At 40.7% G+C, this 13,456-nt stretch overlaps 1 protein-coding gene across 4 annotated transcripts in view; it reads left to right on the forward strand.

The window, feature by feature from the left end:
• Positions 1-13,456, forward strand: part of col12a1a (collagen, type XII, alpha 1a) — a 52,382-nt gene that overhangs the window by 27,410 nt on the left and 11,516 nt on the right. For all 4 annotated transcript variants that reach the window (XM_075448814.1, XM_075448812.1, XM_075448813.1 and 1 more), the window contains 20 exons: positions 1,572-1,701; positions 1,816-1,955; positions 2,062-2,191; positions 3,813-3,955; positions 5,575-5,704; positions 5,787-5,929; positions 6,136-6,265; positions 6,746-6,865; positions 7,012-7,158; positions 7,267-7,383; positions 7,496-7,648; positions 7,817-7,891; positions 7,989-8,128; positions 8,232-8,355; positions 8,460-8,603; positions 8,842-9,006; positions 9,161-9,199; positions 9,343-9,481; positions 10,127-10,269; positions 10,711-10,820. In XM_075448814.1, coding sequence (XP_075304929.1) covers positions 1,572-1,701; positions 1,816-1,955; positions 2,062-2,191; positions 3,813-3,955; positions 5,575-5,704; positions 5,787-5,929; positions 6,136-6,265; positions 6,746-6,865; positions 7,012-7,158; positions 7,267-7,383; positions 7,496-7,648; positions 7,817-7,891; positions 7,989-8,128; positions 8,232-8,355; positions 8,460-8,603; positions 8,842-9,006; positions 9,161-9,199; positions 9,343-9,481; positions 10,127-10,269; positions 10,711-10,820 — 2,562 coding nt within the window. The remainder of the gene's footprint in view (positions 1-1,571; positions 1,702-1,815; positions 1,956-2,061; positions 2,192-3,812; positions 3,956-5,574; positions 5,705-5,786; positions 5,930-6,135; positions 6,266-6,745; positions 6,866-7,011; positions 7,159-7,266; positions 7,384-7,495; positions 7,649-7,816; positions 7,892-7,988; positions 8,129-8,231; positions 8,356-8,459; positions 8,604-8,841; positions 9,007-9,160; positions 9,200-9,342; positions 9,482-10,126; positions 10,270-10,710; positions 10,821-13,456) is intronic.

Consider the following 13,456-nt stretch of genomic DNA (forward strand, 5'->3'; position numbering starts at 1 on the left):
AACTGTCTGTTGCTGATACATTTTTAAATATAATTTCCGTTTTCATTTAAAATCAGTTACACACTTCCTTTTTCTTTTTGCTTCTTCACTGGACTTTAGTGGTGAATCCACAAGCCACTCCACAAGTTGTGTTTCATGGCTTCTTAGGCTTTAACTCACTCAGTAAATCTATTTCTAACTCCTGAGCAGCTTTGCCTCTAAGAAATACATCTGTGAAACTACTGGAATTCTGTTTGCTTTTTCATGACATTCTGACACTGCCTAAGGTCACCTGCTGGTCATGCATTTTTGGCTGCTGTACTCAGTGTGTAAATGTTTTTTTGGATGACAAATTTTTTGGTTTCAGTTTTCTGTCTCACATTTCTCATTGCTTTTTTAAAAGCAAGACTTAAAAGAGAAATACAAGAATGCTAGCTGTGCTGGCACACATGCTCACACACATGTTTACAGATTGAGAGCCACACAAATGAGCTGTGATGCAAGCTAAATCAAGGTTAAATGTTCCAACCAACTTTAGTTCAAATATTTCTCCTTCATTTCTTAGCTTTTATGGGATGTTAGAAGTTGTGCAAGAGAGTAAATTTAAAAAGTTCACACAAAACATCTTGAGGGCTGACACTCCAAAGACTCCATAGGGAGAACTTTTATCTGCAATGTGGTGTGACGATCATCTGCAAGCTGTGTGTGTGTACATGAAAAATGGAAGGCACTTGTCCAGCTAGGTCAGTGTAAGTGTAATGAGAGAGTACTGCGCCATGTGTGTCATATATTATGCAGCAGATCATGTTTAAAGTGCGGAGCAAAGATGCTGTGCTCCCAAACCTGGCTTTTAATTTGCTGTTTTTACTCACTGTTAATAAGACCCAGATGCTATCCAACATATTGGAGAAACCAACAAAACATTTCTAAATTTAAATTTCTTATAATTCACTTTGTTAAACTTTTTGTACAAAAACATTAGCTCAGCTGGTGTTATGTAGATCTTCTTGAATGAAGATAAAACTCCATATTTAGCCAAATTGTCTTGATTTGCTGTCAGTATTTCAAAAAGTATAGCTAGCTCAGAGAGTTTTTGATTATTTTGTCTGGGACAAGTGGGTTTTTCAGAAGTGCCTTACCCACATTGTGCACTTATGTTCAAGAAAAGCACCACTCCTCAACATCTGTCCTCCTGTTTTCATTCTTTGCTGGTAAAAGATTCAGTGATTTGTTTGAGAAAGCTTGTGAAAGTGTTCAGCAATAAGAAAATTATTAAGGGATTAACTTGGATATGCACGAACAGATATTAATACATACAAATCCACATGCTAGCTGACGATCTTAGAATGAACTTTTTATAGCGATCATGTCCAAAAACACTCAAAACATTCCTCCTTTGAAATGTTGACAGCTCCACAGTTCTCACGGAAAATACTTTTTTCCCATAAGAAATATTTTATAACACCCTAAACTAGTTGAGCTTTTGTTTGAGTAGCTTAATTCACCACATCTCCGTTCCATGATATCACTTAGAGTTTAGGCTTTTGAGGGCATCAGTAACTGAATTAAATCACATATTTCCCCCAAATTAGACTCAGATTGGAGGAAAGAAGACAACTGTCCTACTTCCCAAGCTGACCCCTGACACTGAATATTCCATCAGCGTGGTGGCAATATATGCTGGAGGAGTTAGCAGGGATCTTAATGGGCTTGGAAAGACCAGTAAGTAACCTATGACTATAAAAGGATTCACAAAAAGAATGTAGTATAATGAGCCTGTGGCTGTGGCAGTATATGTGCTGTTGTAACTGTATTATACATTTCTGCCTACCCCAGAGCCTTTGGGTGGTGTTAGGAACTTGCGGGTAACTGACCCCACTACTAGCACCTTGAATGTCCAGTGGGAGCCCGCTGAGGGTAACGTCCGCCAGTATAAGATCTTCTATGTCCCTGCAGCCGGAGGAGATGAAGAGATGGTAAGCCGGAAATAAGCACTGAAGCTTGTTTCTATAAAGCATCGAAACAAGTGAAGAATTTGAATCCTTTTTATTACCCAACATGTTGTATGTATTGTGCTTCTAGGTGCAGGTGTCAGGAAGCACCTACAGCAGCGTGCTGAAGAACCTGCAGTCTGATACCGTCTACACTGTAACTGTGGTTCCTATTTATCCTGCTGGAGAGGGACAGCGCATGTCTGAGAACGGCAAAACATGTAAGGACTGCATGCATGTAATCAGTATGAGTTACAAGTTGCAACTTATACCAGGGTGTTTTTAACTTAAAGAAGAAATCGTGACATTCCTTGAAGACAGCTTTCAGGGTTTAGAAAAGTCAGTGGACTTTGAATGACAAGCTTGCATTACCACAGAGGGATTGTTTTCCCAAGTCGGGAAACCATTCATGTTCGTCCAGAATGAACTCACTGGCCTTAGTTGCTGGCTTGTTCTTGCTTAATGCTGGAACCTTCAAGTAAGGGATTCGGTTATAACTAATTTGTTCATGATATCATCCAAATCCTTCCAAACCTTTAAGCCAAATCGACCTGGTCAAAAGCAAATTTGTTGCCTGGAAAGTAGATAAATTCACTTTATGTTTAAAATGTAACATAATAAGACAACAAAACTGTTCAGCTTAGTTTAAACTGTGACAAAGAACATGGATATTCAAGTTTCTCCAACTATTAAACAAACCAAACTCATGCTAGGAATGAGTCAGCATTTTGCGGGGTGATTGCGTAGGAAGGAATTCCTCTGGGCTGGCAGCATCATAATGGTGTCTCCTCTCTCTTTACTGTAATATTGTCCATTTATAGGTTGGAATGAAGGGTAGTGGTTGGGATAATGGAAGGACTGGAGAATGGGGGAAGGGATATATTGAGTATTTGGCTCTGCTATTGGGAAAAAGTAACAGGGGAGCTTTGAAATGAATGGCTAGCATTATTTCTTTTATGGCTCTCAGCTCACTTGGCCAGGGTCATGCTCCATGCATGCTACTGCTACCCCAATTTTCCCTCCTGTAGCAGGGGTCCTTCATGGTTAGTAGCTTTTTTTTTCATACATGTTAAACAAATTCTTATACAGTTTGTAGAGTTTATCACTCATACACTTACAAAGATTTTTTTATTGCTTATCTTGGAAATTGTCTGCCTGTTGTGCCCACTTAAATGGCAGTTCTTTAACTTGTCCTCATTTAATCTATTAATGAGGAACCTGCACTCGCTGTTTGATCTAACATTGCCTCTCAGCTAGTCCTCATTGTGTCTGACAATTCAAAGCAGCTTTCTCTGCAGCATGCTTACGTCTGTGAAACTTTAAAAGTACGGAAGCTCGTTCTCTGTGCTCTTCCCCCTGTGTTTCTCCTGCATTTATGGGGTTATAAGAGGGAGCGGCATAGAGCCTCTAAACATCTGCTTTGGTTTTTTTTTGGAAGGCATGCCTCACACAAGGCTGCAGATACGCCTTGTATATCCTTTTCATTAACCTTTAGGGCACTGACAGGAAGCATCCCATTGACAGCAGTATTGTTAAATAATGTCTTAAACATGTCCCTCTTGGTTGCTTTGGTGAGTTGTTCCCATTCTATTGAAATGCTCTCATATGGTCCTGTTATGGCTATCCACAAAACTAGTGTAGAACTTGTTTTTAAAGCTTTGGTAGTGAGGAAGAATTATAGTACCACTGGTTCACAAAGGTAGCATTTACATTTTCAAGTAACTCCCATGAAACTACCTAAGCTAAGGCATAAAACAGACTAACTCACACTAACCCTTGATGTCACCCCTGTGTCTGCCTCGAAACCACCTTCTTACCATCCCACCTTTTATGTCTCTGCAGTGGAGCGCAGCCCGGTCAGAAACATCAAGGTCTACAATCCCACAACCAACACTTTGAATGTTCGCTGGGAGGCAGCAACAGGCCCAGTCGAACAGTACCGGGTGGTCTACGCTCCTCTGACTGGTACCAGGCCTTCTGAGTCGGTAAGTTTCCATCGGCTGTATCGGAAAAAGTATAGCACAGCTCATATGGATACAAAGAAAACACATCAGGAGTAGTGTACAACAACATACTTTAATACAGTGCAAGCAATGCACAACAGAAGTATGCTTCCTATTTCTGAAGCATTTGAATCATATATTATATATGCTTACACTGATGGTCTTATTGGTGTACTTAGAGTTGGAGATGTGACTAGATATGGCCTCAGTCACAGTTTTTTAAAACCAACATTTACAGTACACCGTGTGTCAGGGTATGCTGTTAAACACAACTTGTCTGCTCACCAAATGGAGTAATGCAAGTGCTTTTGCATGCATGCATGTTTTTAATTACCTCCAACTGTATTCTTTAATGCATCTTAACTACTAAACTGTTAAACCAAGACATGCTCATTAAAGCAGAAATGCTTTAATTGCAAATCCTGCTTGCCACATAACATGTGCCATATGCCATCAGAGTACCCACATCCTCACGTGTAAAGGATCCATAAAAAGCTCACCATCACACCGTAAGCATCAGCATCTGCCAGAAAGATTGCACCATTAAGAACAGATTCTTCCCATGTCTTTTAAAAATATCACAGTCTTTTAAAAGTGACGCATATTTCAGTTGATTGATGGATAGGAGGACTTAGCCTTTTTCCCTATCTGTTAGCACATTTATGGCAGGTTAAAGACTTTTCCTTGGCCAGAGCCAATGATTTGCGTCAGTGGCAATGCAGCCTTTTTCATCCAATACCATCAAATTCAACACCAGCTGGAGATTTGTAGCACGAATTATTAGCTTTACTGGTGTCGGCTGTTATATTATTTTTTATACTGACACTTCCAAACACCTCTGAAAATTTTTAGCCAGGAGAGACGGGAGCAGACTGCAAGTGGTACAAACAGAGGAGAGATAGATTAAACAGGAAAACATTGTTGTATCTGCAAGCGACATGAAAACATGGCAAGCAGATTCAGACATCCAGCTGTAGCTCTGTGACACACACATGGTGCCCCCTTCACACACACAGCCCTCTTCAAAACCTATTTTTTCCCTATTCATCAAAAGCCTCAGAGGATATGTTTACCCCTCCACCTCTGGGACTCCCTCAGAGAGGTTATCACCAGGTCAGAACCCTGGAGGAGCTCTGACCTTACTCTGTCCAGCTAATTAAGACAAAGACAAAGACAGATTGAGGGGAAGGTAGCCTCTGTGTAATCAGCTGTCACACTGTCAGACTGTGTTAATCATCCATGTAGACTGTCAAGCCCCCCTTTCTAACCACCACGACTCTGAGCATCAAAGGAATATTTTGCTTCTCCTATCCCCTTGGTGCTGACAGTGAGGGGCTGTTGAGTAAAATGGAGGCGGTAGTGCTACGTAAGGTTCAATACAAGCAGCTGTCAGGAGAGAAGTGAAAGATCTTCATTTTCTGTACAGGTTGTGTAAGGATGTGTGTTCCGCGATGCAACTCTTTTATTTTGTTTTCGGAAAATTGAAAGTGTTACTTGGATCCTCTTAATGTTGCACGTGTCTGTTTTGGTTACATTTGCACAGTTTCAACACCAACTAGCTAAATGATGACAGCTGATATTTCTCTGCTGTCTCTGCACAGATTTTGGTACCAGGCACCACCACCACAGCTCTGCTGACACAGCTGCTTCCAGACACTGATTACAGTGTTGGAGTTGTTGCACTGTACAGCGATGGCGAAGGAACCACCGTCACTGATAATGGAAAGACATGTAAGCATCTGGGCCAGAGCGTTTAAAGAAAACAGCCTAAGGAGCGGAGCTATGAGTTATAAAATGTTTTTGTCTTTCATAGTGCCCCGTAGTGGTCCGAGGAATATGCGTGTATATGACCCCACCACCACCACTCTCTCTGTTAGCTGGGAACATGCAGAAGGTCCTGTCATGCAATACCGCATCACCTATTCTCAGACCACAGGAGACCCTATCGAAGAATATGTGAGCATATTTATAACTCTATATATTCAGTTTGAATGAATTGTCTTCCCTGCTATTAGCTTTTAGCCATACTGTAGCCCTGAATAATGTAGCATCTCTCAGTAATTAGAAATGTTAGTAAATGTGTAATTTAAACATCCAAATATGCTTTTTATTTGTTTCTTATATAAATGATCATTCATAATGTGATATAAATTATTTTACAGACTACAGTTCCAGGGAACAGAAACAATGTGATCCTGCCGAACCTGGATCCAGATACTCCTTATAACATTAAGGTTACTGCCATCTATGCTGATGGACCAGGAGGAGAGCTGGAGGGAGATGGACGCACAGGTAGAAACTGATCAGTCCACGAAATCCCATAAATGTGTCCTTTTCCTTTAAACTGATGCTTCAATCAAACCCTGACAGGTATTAAGGATACTATTATCTGCTGCACAAACATATAATCACCGGCGTGCATAAATCTGAACTGACTGGTTCATTGCTTCAGTTCATGAATCATTGTGCAACGGAGCAAAAGTAAAATTCTTTACTTTTCAAGAATGCCAACAGGGTATAATTATGTGTTGCTTGTACGCCAGTGAGGGAGATTTAGTACTTGCGGTGTTGGCAAGTGTCTTGCCTAATTTTGCTTCTTAAACAAAAGAAACAACAGAGTATATAATAATATCCAGAGGCCAGAAGCTACTTGAGGCAGCTTATAATTGTTTTGTAACTACAATACAGTAAATACACTGCTGATAGATTACCACACTGAATACATTGAAATTCAAAGCTTCTGCTGTGTTGACTGTGTGCTGTTTTCTGCAGTGGGAATGCTCGGCCCCAGGAACCTCCGCGTGTCTGATGAGTGGTACACCCGCTTCAGAGTGTCCTGGGACCCAGCCCCCTCCAGGGTCAGCGGATACAAGCTTATCTACCAACCTGAGGGTACGAACAAGCTTTCATGTGGCTGAAATAGTGTTATTTTCAGGAGAAAATACCATGTCTGCAGTAGTTTCTATTCAATTTGAACCCTTTAAGCTGTTCACTAAACTCTTACATGCTATTTTTTTTATTTTAATATCCATTTTCAGGCTCTGATGACTCCTTGGAAGTGTTTGTTGGTGACGTGACCTCCCACCAGTTGAATAACCTGAAACCTGGAACCACCTATGATCTGAAGGTGCTGGCACAGTACAACACAGGCCTCAGTGAGCCTCTGATTGGTCAAGGCACCACATGTAAGTTGATTATTCTGTTATCTGTTGTGTGGCAGGCATTGGCCATTGGTTATTAATTAGACATGATAGAAATATGTATTAAAAGAGTTCTGATTTGCTCCCTTTTAGTGTATCTAAATGTGACTGACTTGACGTCCTACAATGTGGGCTATGATTCTTTCTGCATCCGTTGGGCACCTCACAGAGCAGCTACCTCCTACAGGCTCAAAGTCAATCCTTTTGACAGTAAGAGCTTTACCCAGTAACACATTATAGTAGCTAAGCCATGAGAAGATGTATTATACCATAAATCCATTCAATTTATATGCTGTTTTCTTGTTTCTTTCCTCTTCTGTAGCCTCTAAGAGTGGAGCTCAGGAAATCACTGTCAGAGGCTCAGAGAGTAATTATTGTTTTGATGGCTTGACCCCTGACACTCTTTACAATGCCACCGTGTACACCCAAACCCCCAACCTTGAGGGACCTGGAGTCAGCATCAAGGAGAGAACATGTAAGAAAATGTCCTTTGTGTCAACTCAGAGCTAATATTTCAGAATACAGGCCTCCTATACAATTTGAGCAAAATCTACTAGGACTGCTAATTCATTAACTAAACTACCATAAAGAGCTATGATGCGGTTTTAAAGTTTTTGCATTTAATTTCACTTTTGCATTGCAGTGGTCAAACCCACGGAGGTGCCGACTGAACCTCCCACCCTTCCCCCTCCAGCAGTTGTCCCCCCACCTTTAGATGGTGAGGAGAGCTTTAAAGTTTACATCTCTTGGCTAGGTTAGTTATTTTCATAATACAGGTGAGATCAGTCATTAACTTTGTTTTACCTGCACCACAGTGTGCAAAGGTGCCAAGGCCGACCTGGTCTTCCTCATTGATGGCTCCTGGAGTATTGGAGATGAGAGCTTCAGCAAGGTCATCCAGTTTGTTACAAGCATGACTGCAGCGTTTGATATCATCAGCCCTGGTGGCATGCAGGTCAGCATCTTTTTTTGGGCTTCATCCATCTATATACAGTATTTGTTAGTCTATGTATTTCTGCTATGGCCACCATCTTACGATACTCACTTTCTTTGAACAGGTTTCATTTGTGCAGTACAGTGATGAAGCCAAGACTGAGTTCAAATTGAACACTTACCATGACAAAGGCATTGTGTTGTCAGCTTTGCAAACAGTCCGCTACAGAGGAGGCAACACCAAGACAGGTACCCCGCCAAAAAGAAATAAAAACTCTTCGCAAACTAAAAGTTCCGAAGAAGGTGGATTGTTCAGATTTGTGGTTCTCTGTCTTCTCTCATCCTTCCTCCAGGCATTGCTCTGAAGCATGTCTACGAGAAGGTATTCACGTCAGACAGCGGCATGAGGAGGAGCATCCCGAAGGTGCTGGTTGTTGTCACAGATGGCCGCTCGCAGGATGATGTCAAGAAGAGCGCAGAAAAACTACATCATTCTGGTATGTGTGAAACTATCTTCATCACTGTCATGTGTGTTCAACTTGTCATTGTGTGTACAGCGCATGTGTAAAATGTAATAGTGAAACTGTTTGTTCCCAAACTTTCACTTGCTTCAGTGATGTGAAGCTTGAACTGAAGAAACTCTTCCAGTGGTGATTAAATCTTCTGTGGTTTTTGCTTGTCTAACAATGGCCTTTGTTTACGTTTTGTGTGTATGTGTGTGTGTTTTGCCTACAGGCTATAGTGTATTTGTGGTTGGAGTTGCTGATGTGGAGAAAAGAGAGCTGGCACTTATCGGCAGCAAGCCCAGTGATAGACATGTGTTTGTTGTGGACGACTATGATGCTTTTGACAAAATCCAAGACAACCTGATCACCTTCATCTGTGAAACAGCCACTTCGAGTAAGGCAAAGATTCATTTACTTTTGACTTTGCAATTTCTATAGTGGTTATTATATTGGTTATTAGCACACCTGCAGAGGAAGCTCTTCTAATTACTACATACTTTAAATCCTACTGTTTATTTAACTCCTTGTAACTTCTTGTCATCTTTCAGCTTGCCCTCTGATCTATATCAATGGATTCACCACACCTGGTAAGCATACACCTTCAACATACACGTACACTAATCCCAATATATAGCTTGTTGACAGTGTTAAAAAGACATTTTACCTTTCTATTGAAATTCATTGTCTTTTCTTACTTCTCAATATGACTCCTCTTGTTAATTCCTTTCAGGCTTCAGGATGCTGGAAGCTTTCAACATAACAGACCGGACGTTTGCTGGCATGAATGGTGTGTCCATGGAGCCTGGTTCCTTCAACAGCTACATTGCCTACAGGCTGCACAAAGATTCCTTCTTAAACCAGCCAATAAAGTAAGAGCTGAAGCCAAACATTAATTGTCTTAGAAAGTGGTAGTGAATATATTCTCATACTATTAGCCTTATCTCTTGTGTCCTATAATACTATTCAGCCCACATCATTATTTATAATGATGGTCAATAGCCTCTGCAGTAAGAGGAAATTAAGTCCAACACCCTTTTTTTTGTTGGAGCTGGTTGAATATGAGCAGGAATAAATATTGCGATGACAGAATTCTGTGTAACAGGCCCTGCTTCCTTTTATACTAGGAGTATAAGAATAACCTCTTTGTCAAGGGCTTTGTATCTTGTTTAAGGCACTTAAGTGCAGAACTTGCCTGAACTTACAGAACTGCTGGAGTTTTTAAACAGTTCAGAGAAATACATTTATATACATATATCCACCAATTTAATTCACACAAAAGGAAATGCTTCGAACTATAACAAAGGAGAAAAGACAGGAAATACTTTCAGTATGTGGACTGTTAATTCAAGACCATGTGGGAATCATTTTCATGCTCTGCAGCCTGTGCGACATATTCAGTATCTCACTGGAGCTAGGTTTAATTTAATTTTGTTACTGTAATGTAATATCCTGACTGATAGTGGGATGAGAGCACAGTTTTAACTCACCACGATGTATGATTTTAATGCTAACAGGGAGATCCATCCAGAGGGTCTTCCCCCATCTTACACCATCATCCTACTCCTCCGCCTCCTGCCCGATACACCCTCTGAACCTTTTGATATCTGGCAGATTTCTGACAAAAACGACAACCCTGAGGTCGGGGTCACTATCAATCGTAAGTCTCCATCATAAGCTGGAAAGGAAGTTGTTGTACCTGACGTAACATTCATTTGGCTATTCAGTCTATCTTTAGCCACTTTCTTTCTCTTTTATGCAGCTAAAGTTAACTGATCCTTGTAAAATATATACAATACATTAAGGTGAAGTAGAAAATTATGACTGACTTATATCTACTGTTCTTAGGTTGATTTTGGACTGGCGGGACTTTTTCATTCAGTCATATAGAACCTTACTCTTTCAGTCTGTTACAGGATTGGGGTTCCACACATGGTTAAAACACACAGGGAGTTCCAGAAATATTTTTAATCTCTGCTTGCCTCCCCTTTATCACTCCTCTCTTCATAAGCATATGGTCTCTATAGTCCTGTCTGTACTTTGCGTGCCACTGCATCGTAACACTCTGTCAGGGATTCATCAAAGCCTCTTCTCTCTTCAGCTTCCAGCAAAACACTCACGTTCTACAACAAGGACACCAGAGGAGAGATCCAGAGAGCCGTGTTTAATGAGGAGCAGGTTAAGCGGGTTTTCCACGGGAGCTTCCATAAGGTAAACACACCGCAAGCTTCTTAAAGAGAGCAGCACTGTCTGTGTGTACCACATCGTGATATTTATAAAGGTCGACTTTTTGTCATCTATTGGGGGATTTTACATATTGTTTTCATTCTTTACACTTCCCGTGTGGCTCTTCTGCCTCATTTAATTTGGCTGTATAACTCTCATGTGAAACTCCGACAGCTTGTGCCATGTAGCTGTATCGTGTTACCTGTTGAAGAGCTCTTGGTTTCAATCTTCAAGTCAATCTGCTCTCAAAGTGGCTTTTGGCTCGTTTTTATGATTTGACTTTTAAGCTTTGTTTTATTTAGACTGGGCCCCTCATTTGATAAATGGGCTGTGGTGACTATAAATAAGTTTAAAGGGTGGTGGGAGGGAGAGTCTGATGCCTCAAAGACCAAGAATAATGTGCAAACTGTTTGGTGCATCACGGAGGTCTGAACACATCAAGACTAAAGACTATAGTGGTCGTTGTTTAGTGAATCCCTAACAAATCTGCTCTGAACTGTATTAATTCTTGGTTTCAAAAAGAGGATCATACACTCTAGTAGTAGTTCCTAAAGTCTTGTGCACGGTTCTTAAATAATTAAGTATTTTACTAACAGAAAGTTGGGAGAATCGTACAAAAAGAGATTTCAAAATTATTGCAGATGCAAGGACATCTTTGTAGTTGTGAAGCAAGAACAGTGCAACATCACATATGAATAATTTAAAGGTTGTATCCATTTGTTTGCAATGGTTTTCATAAAACATTTTCTTCATTTAGAAACTGATCCATGCCATCATCTGTCCTGTCTTTCATGTGATAAGTTAAGCAAGGACTCTTTCTGTGGGCCCTCATTATTATAAGAAATTCACGAACATCCCCACTCATTAAAGTGTCTGTTTAAACCTTGTATCTAACTGAAAACATTCAACCCCAGAACAATAAACAGCACTGTTTTGCAAACTCTTTGTTAATCTTTAATAGTTAAACCCCTGTATAAGGCCCACATGCCAAGCTTATATTATGGTCTCCCTCGGAGCCACCACAAGAGGCCTAAAGAGACATCAGATGTCTCCACGTCGAGCGCAAAGCAACAGAAAATGTAAAACATCCTGTGCTATTTTCCTGCACAGTGCGGTGTATAAAGTAGAACAATAGTGTATATATTTTTTTCATTTTCACCCAGAATGTCTTGAGTTAAATTCACGAAACTTCTTAAAGTCCAACCGCAATTGAATTGGTAAGGATAGGAGGTCCCCTATTTTTGGTGCACAGATTCCTTTCTCCCCTAATTGTAAAGTAATCAAAATGAATGACCCCATTTCAATGAATAAGAGTCTTATCCAACATCAAAGTTCGCCCACTTCCTGACATTACACAGTACAAAGCGATGTATTGGCCCAGATATCAGAGCACACAGTAAATGGCTTTCCAGATTGATGATTTAGCATCTACATGACTAATTGTAGGGTACTTTCCTGAGTAAATGAGACTGGAAAATGTTGGGTCAGGACTTGAAGAAAATTACATCATTCTCTGCTGGTCTAGTTGGAAAGTAGCCTAATCTTCTTGTGTGAGTGCACGTGTGTTTGTGTGTTTTTGTTCTCCCCGTCTGTGGCCATAATGGAGACTGTAGTCTGAATTTGCAATGGGAGGCTAGTGTGTGGTGCGCTAGTTGTTATTCCATGAGCTGGCGAGTCTGCAGTGGTCTACCTAGCTGCTTATTTGTTGGTCTGCTGAGTAAGTGCCGCTGCTGACTGCGGTAATGGTGTGAGTTTACATGTTGTCAGTGGTTTTCCAACACTTTCTCCGTAGCTATTAAACCTCAATGTTTGTGTGTGTTTTTGTGTCTGCGCTAAAATCTTGGGGACAATAACCCTAGCCATAACTCCAAGACAGTAGTTAATACTGCAGATCAGGTACCTTAAGTTATGGCTTTTCCAGGTAGTTGATACTTAAGGAACTTTCAACTCAAAAATCGCTTTGACTTTATGTAATGGTACATCACTGTCAAGCACTATGGAGGGGACATATCGGAAACCTGACAGATATAAAATCATTTTTGGGTGGGACAAATGCGCTGGTCTCCAATATTGGGGGACACACGTGCCGCCCGGTTCCTACGTCTATGCTGTCAAGCAAAAGAATGCATCTAGATATGGCTTTTTCTTTCTGCGGTTAGTTGATGAAGAATAACCCAGCCTGTAGAGGTTATGGTCTACTGCTAGTTATGACATATGGGAAAGCTCTCAGAGGTAACAGACGCTGGCCATTCAGTAGCCCACTGGGGAATCCCCTGTCACATAGGAATGGTGGGTGTTCTTGTAAAAACTAAGTTAAAAGGACATTTCCTTAAGTTATAGTGAGTCATTTTGTGTTCAGAAGTACTCTGGTAGAAGTTTCAGGGTATAAGTTGTTGTGCCCAATGAAAAGCCCTATGTAGTTTTCATCTGCAGGTGGAGGTCTTGAACCCAAACTTTCCTTTTAGGGATTTGGTTGGGAAGGTTGTTCCAACTTGAATGGTATGCATGCCCTAATTAAGACAGAAGAACAGTTAATTGGAGATAAATAAGGAGCCCAATTCTTTAATGATGCTGGCTTTAAGTTCTCTGTTGATGTGATGGTCACTTTGCCCAATTGATCC

The sequence above is a fragment of the Odontesthes bonariensis genome, chromosome 17 (assembly GCF_027942865.1).
Source record: "Odontesthes bonariensis isolate fOdoBon6 chromosome 17, fOdoBon6.hap1, whole genome shotgun sequence".
NCBI lineage: Eukaryota > Metazoa > Chordata > Actinopteri > Atheriniformes > Atherinopsidae > Odontesthes > Odontesthes bonariensis.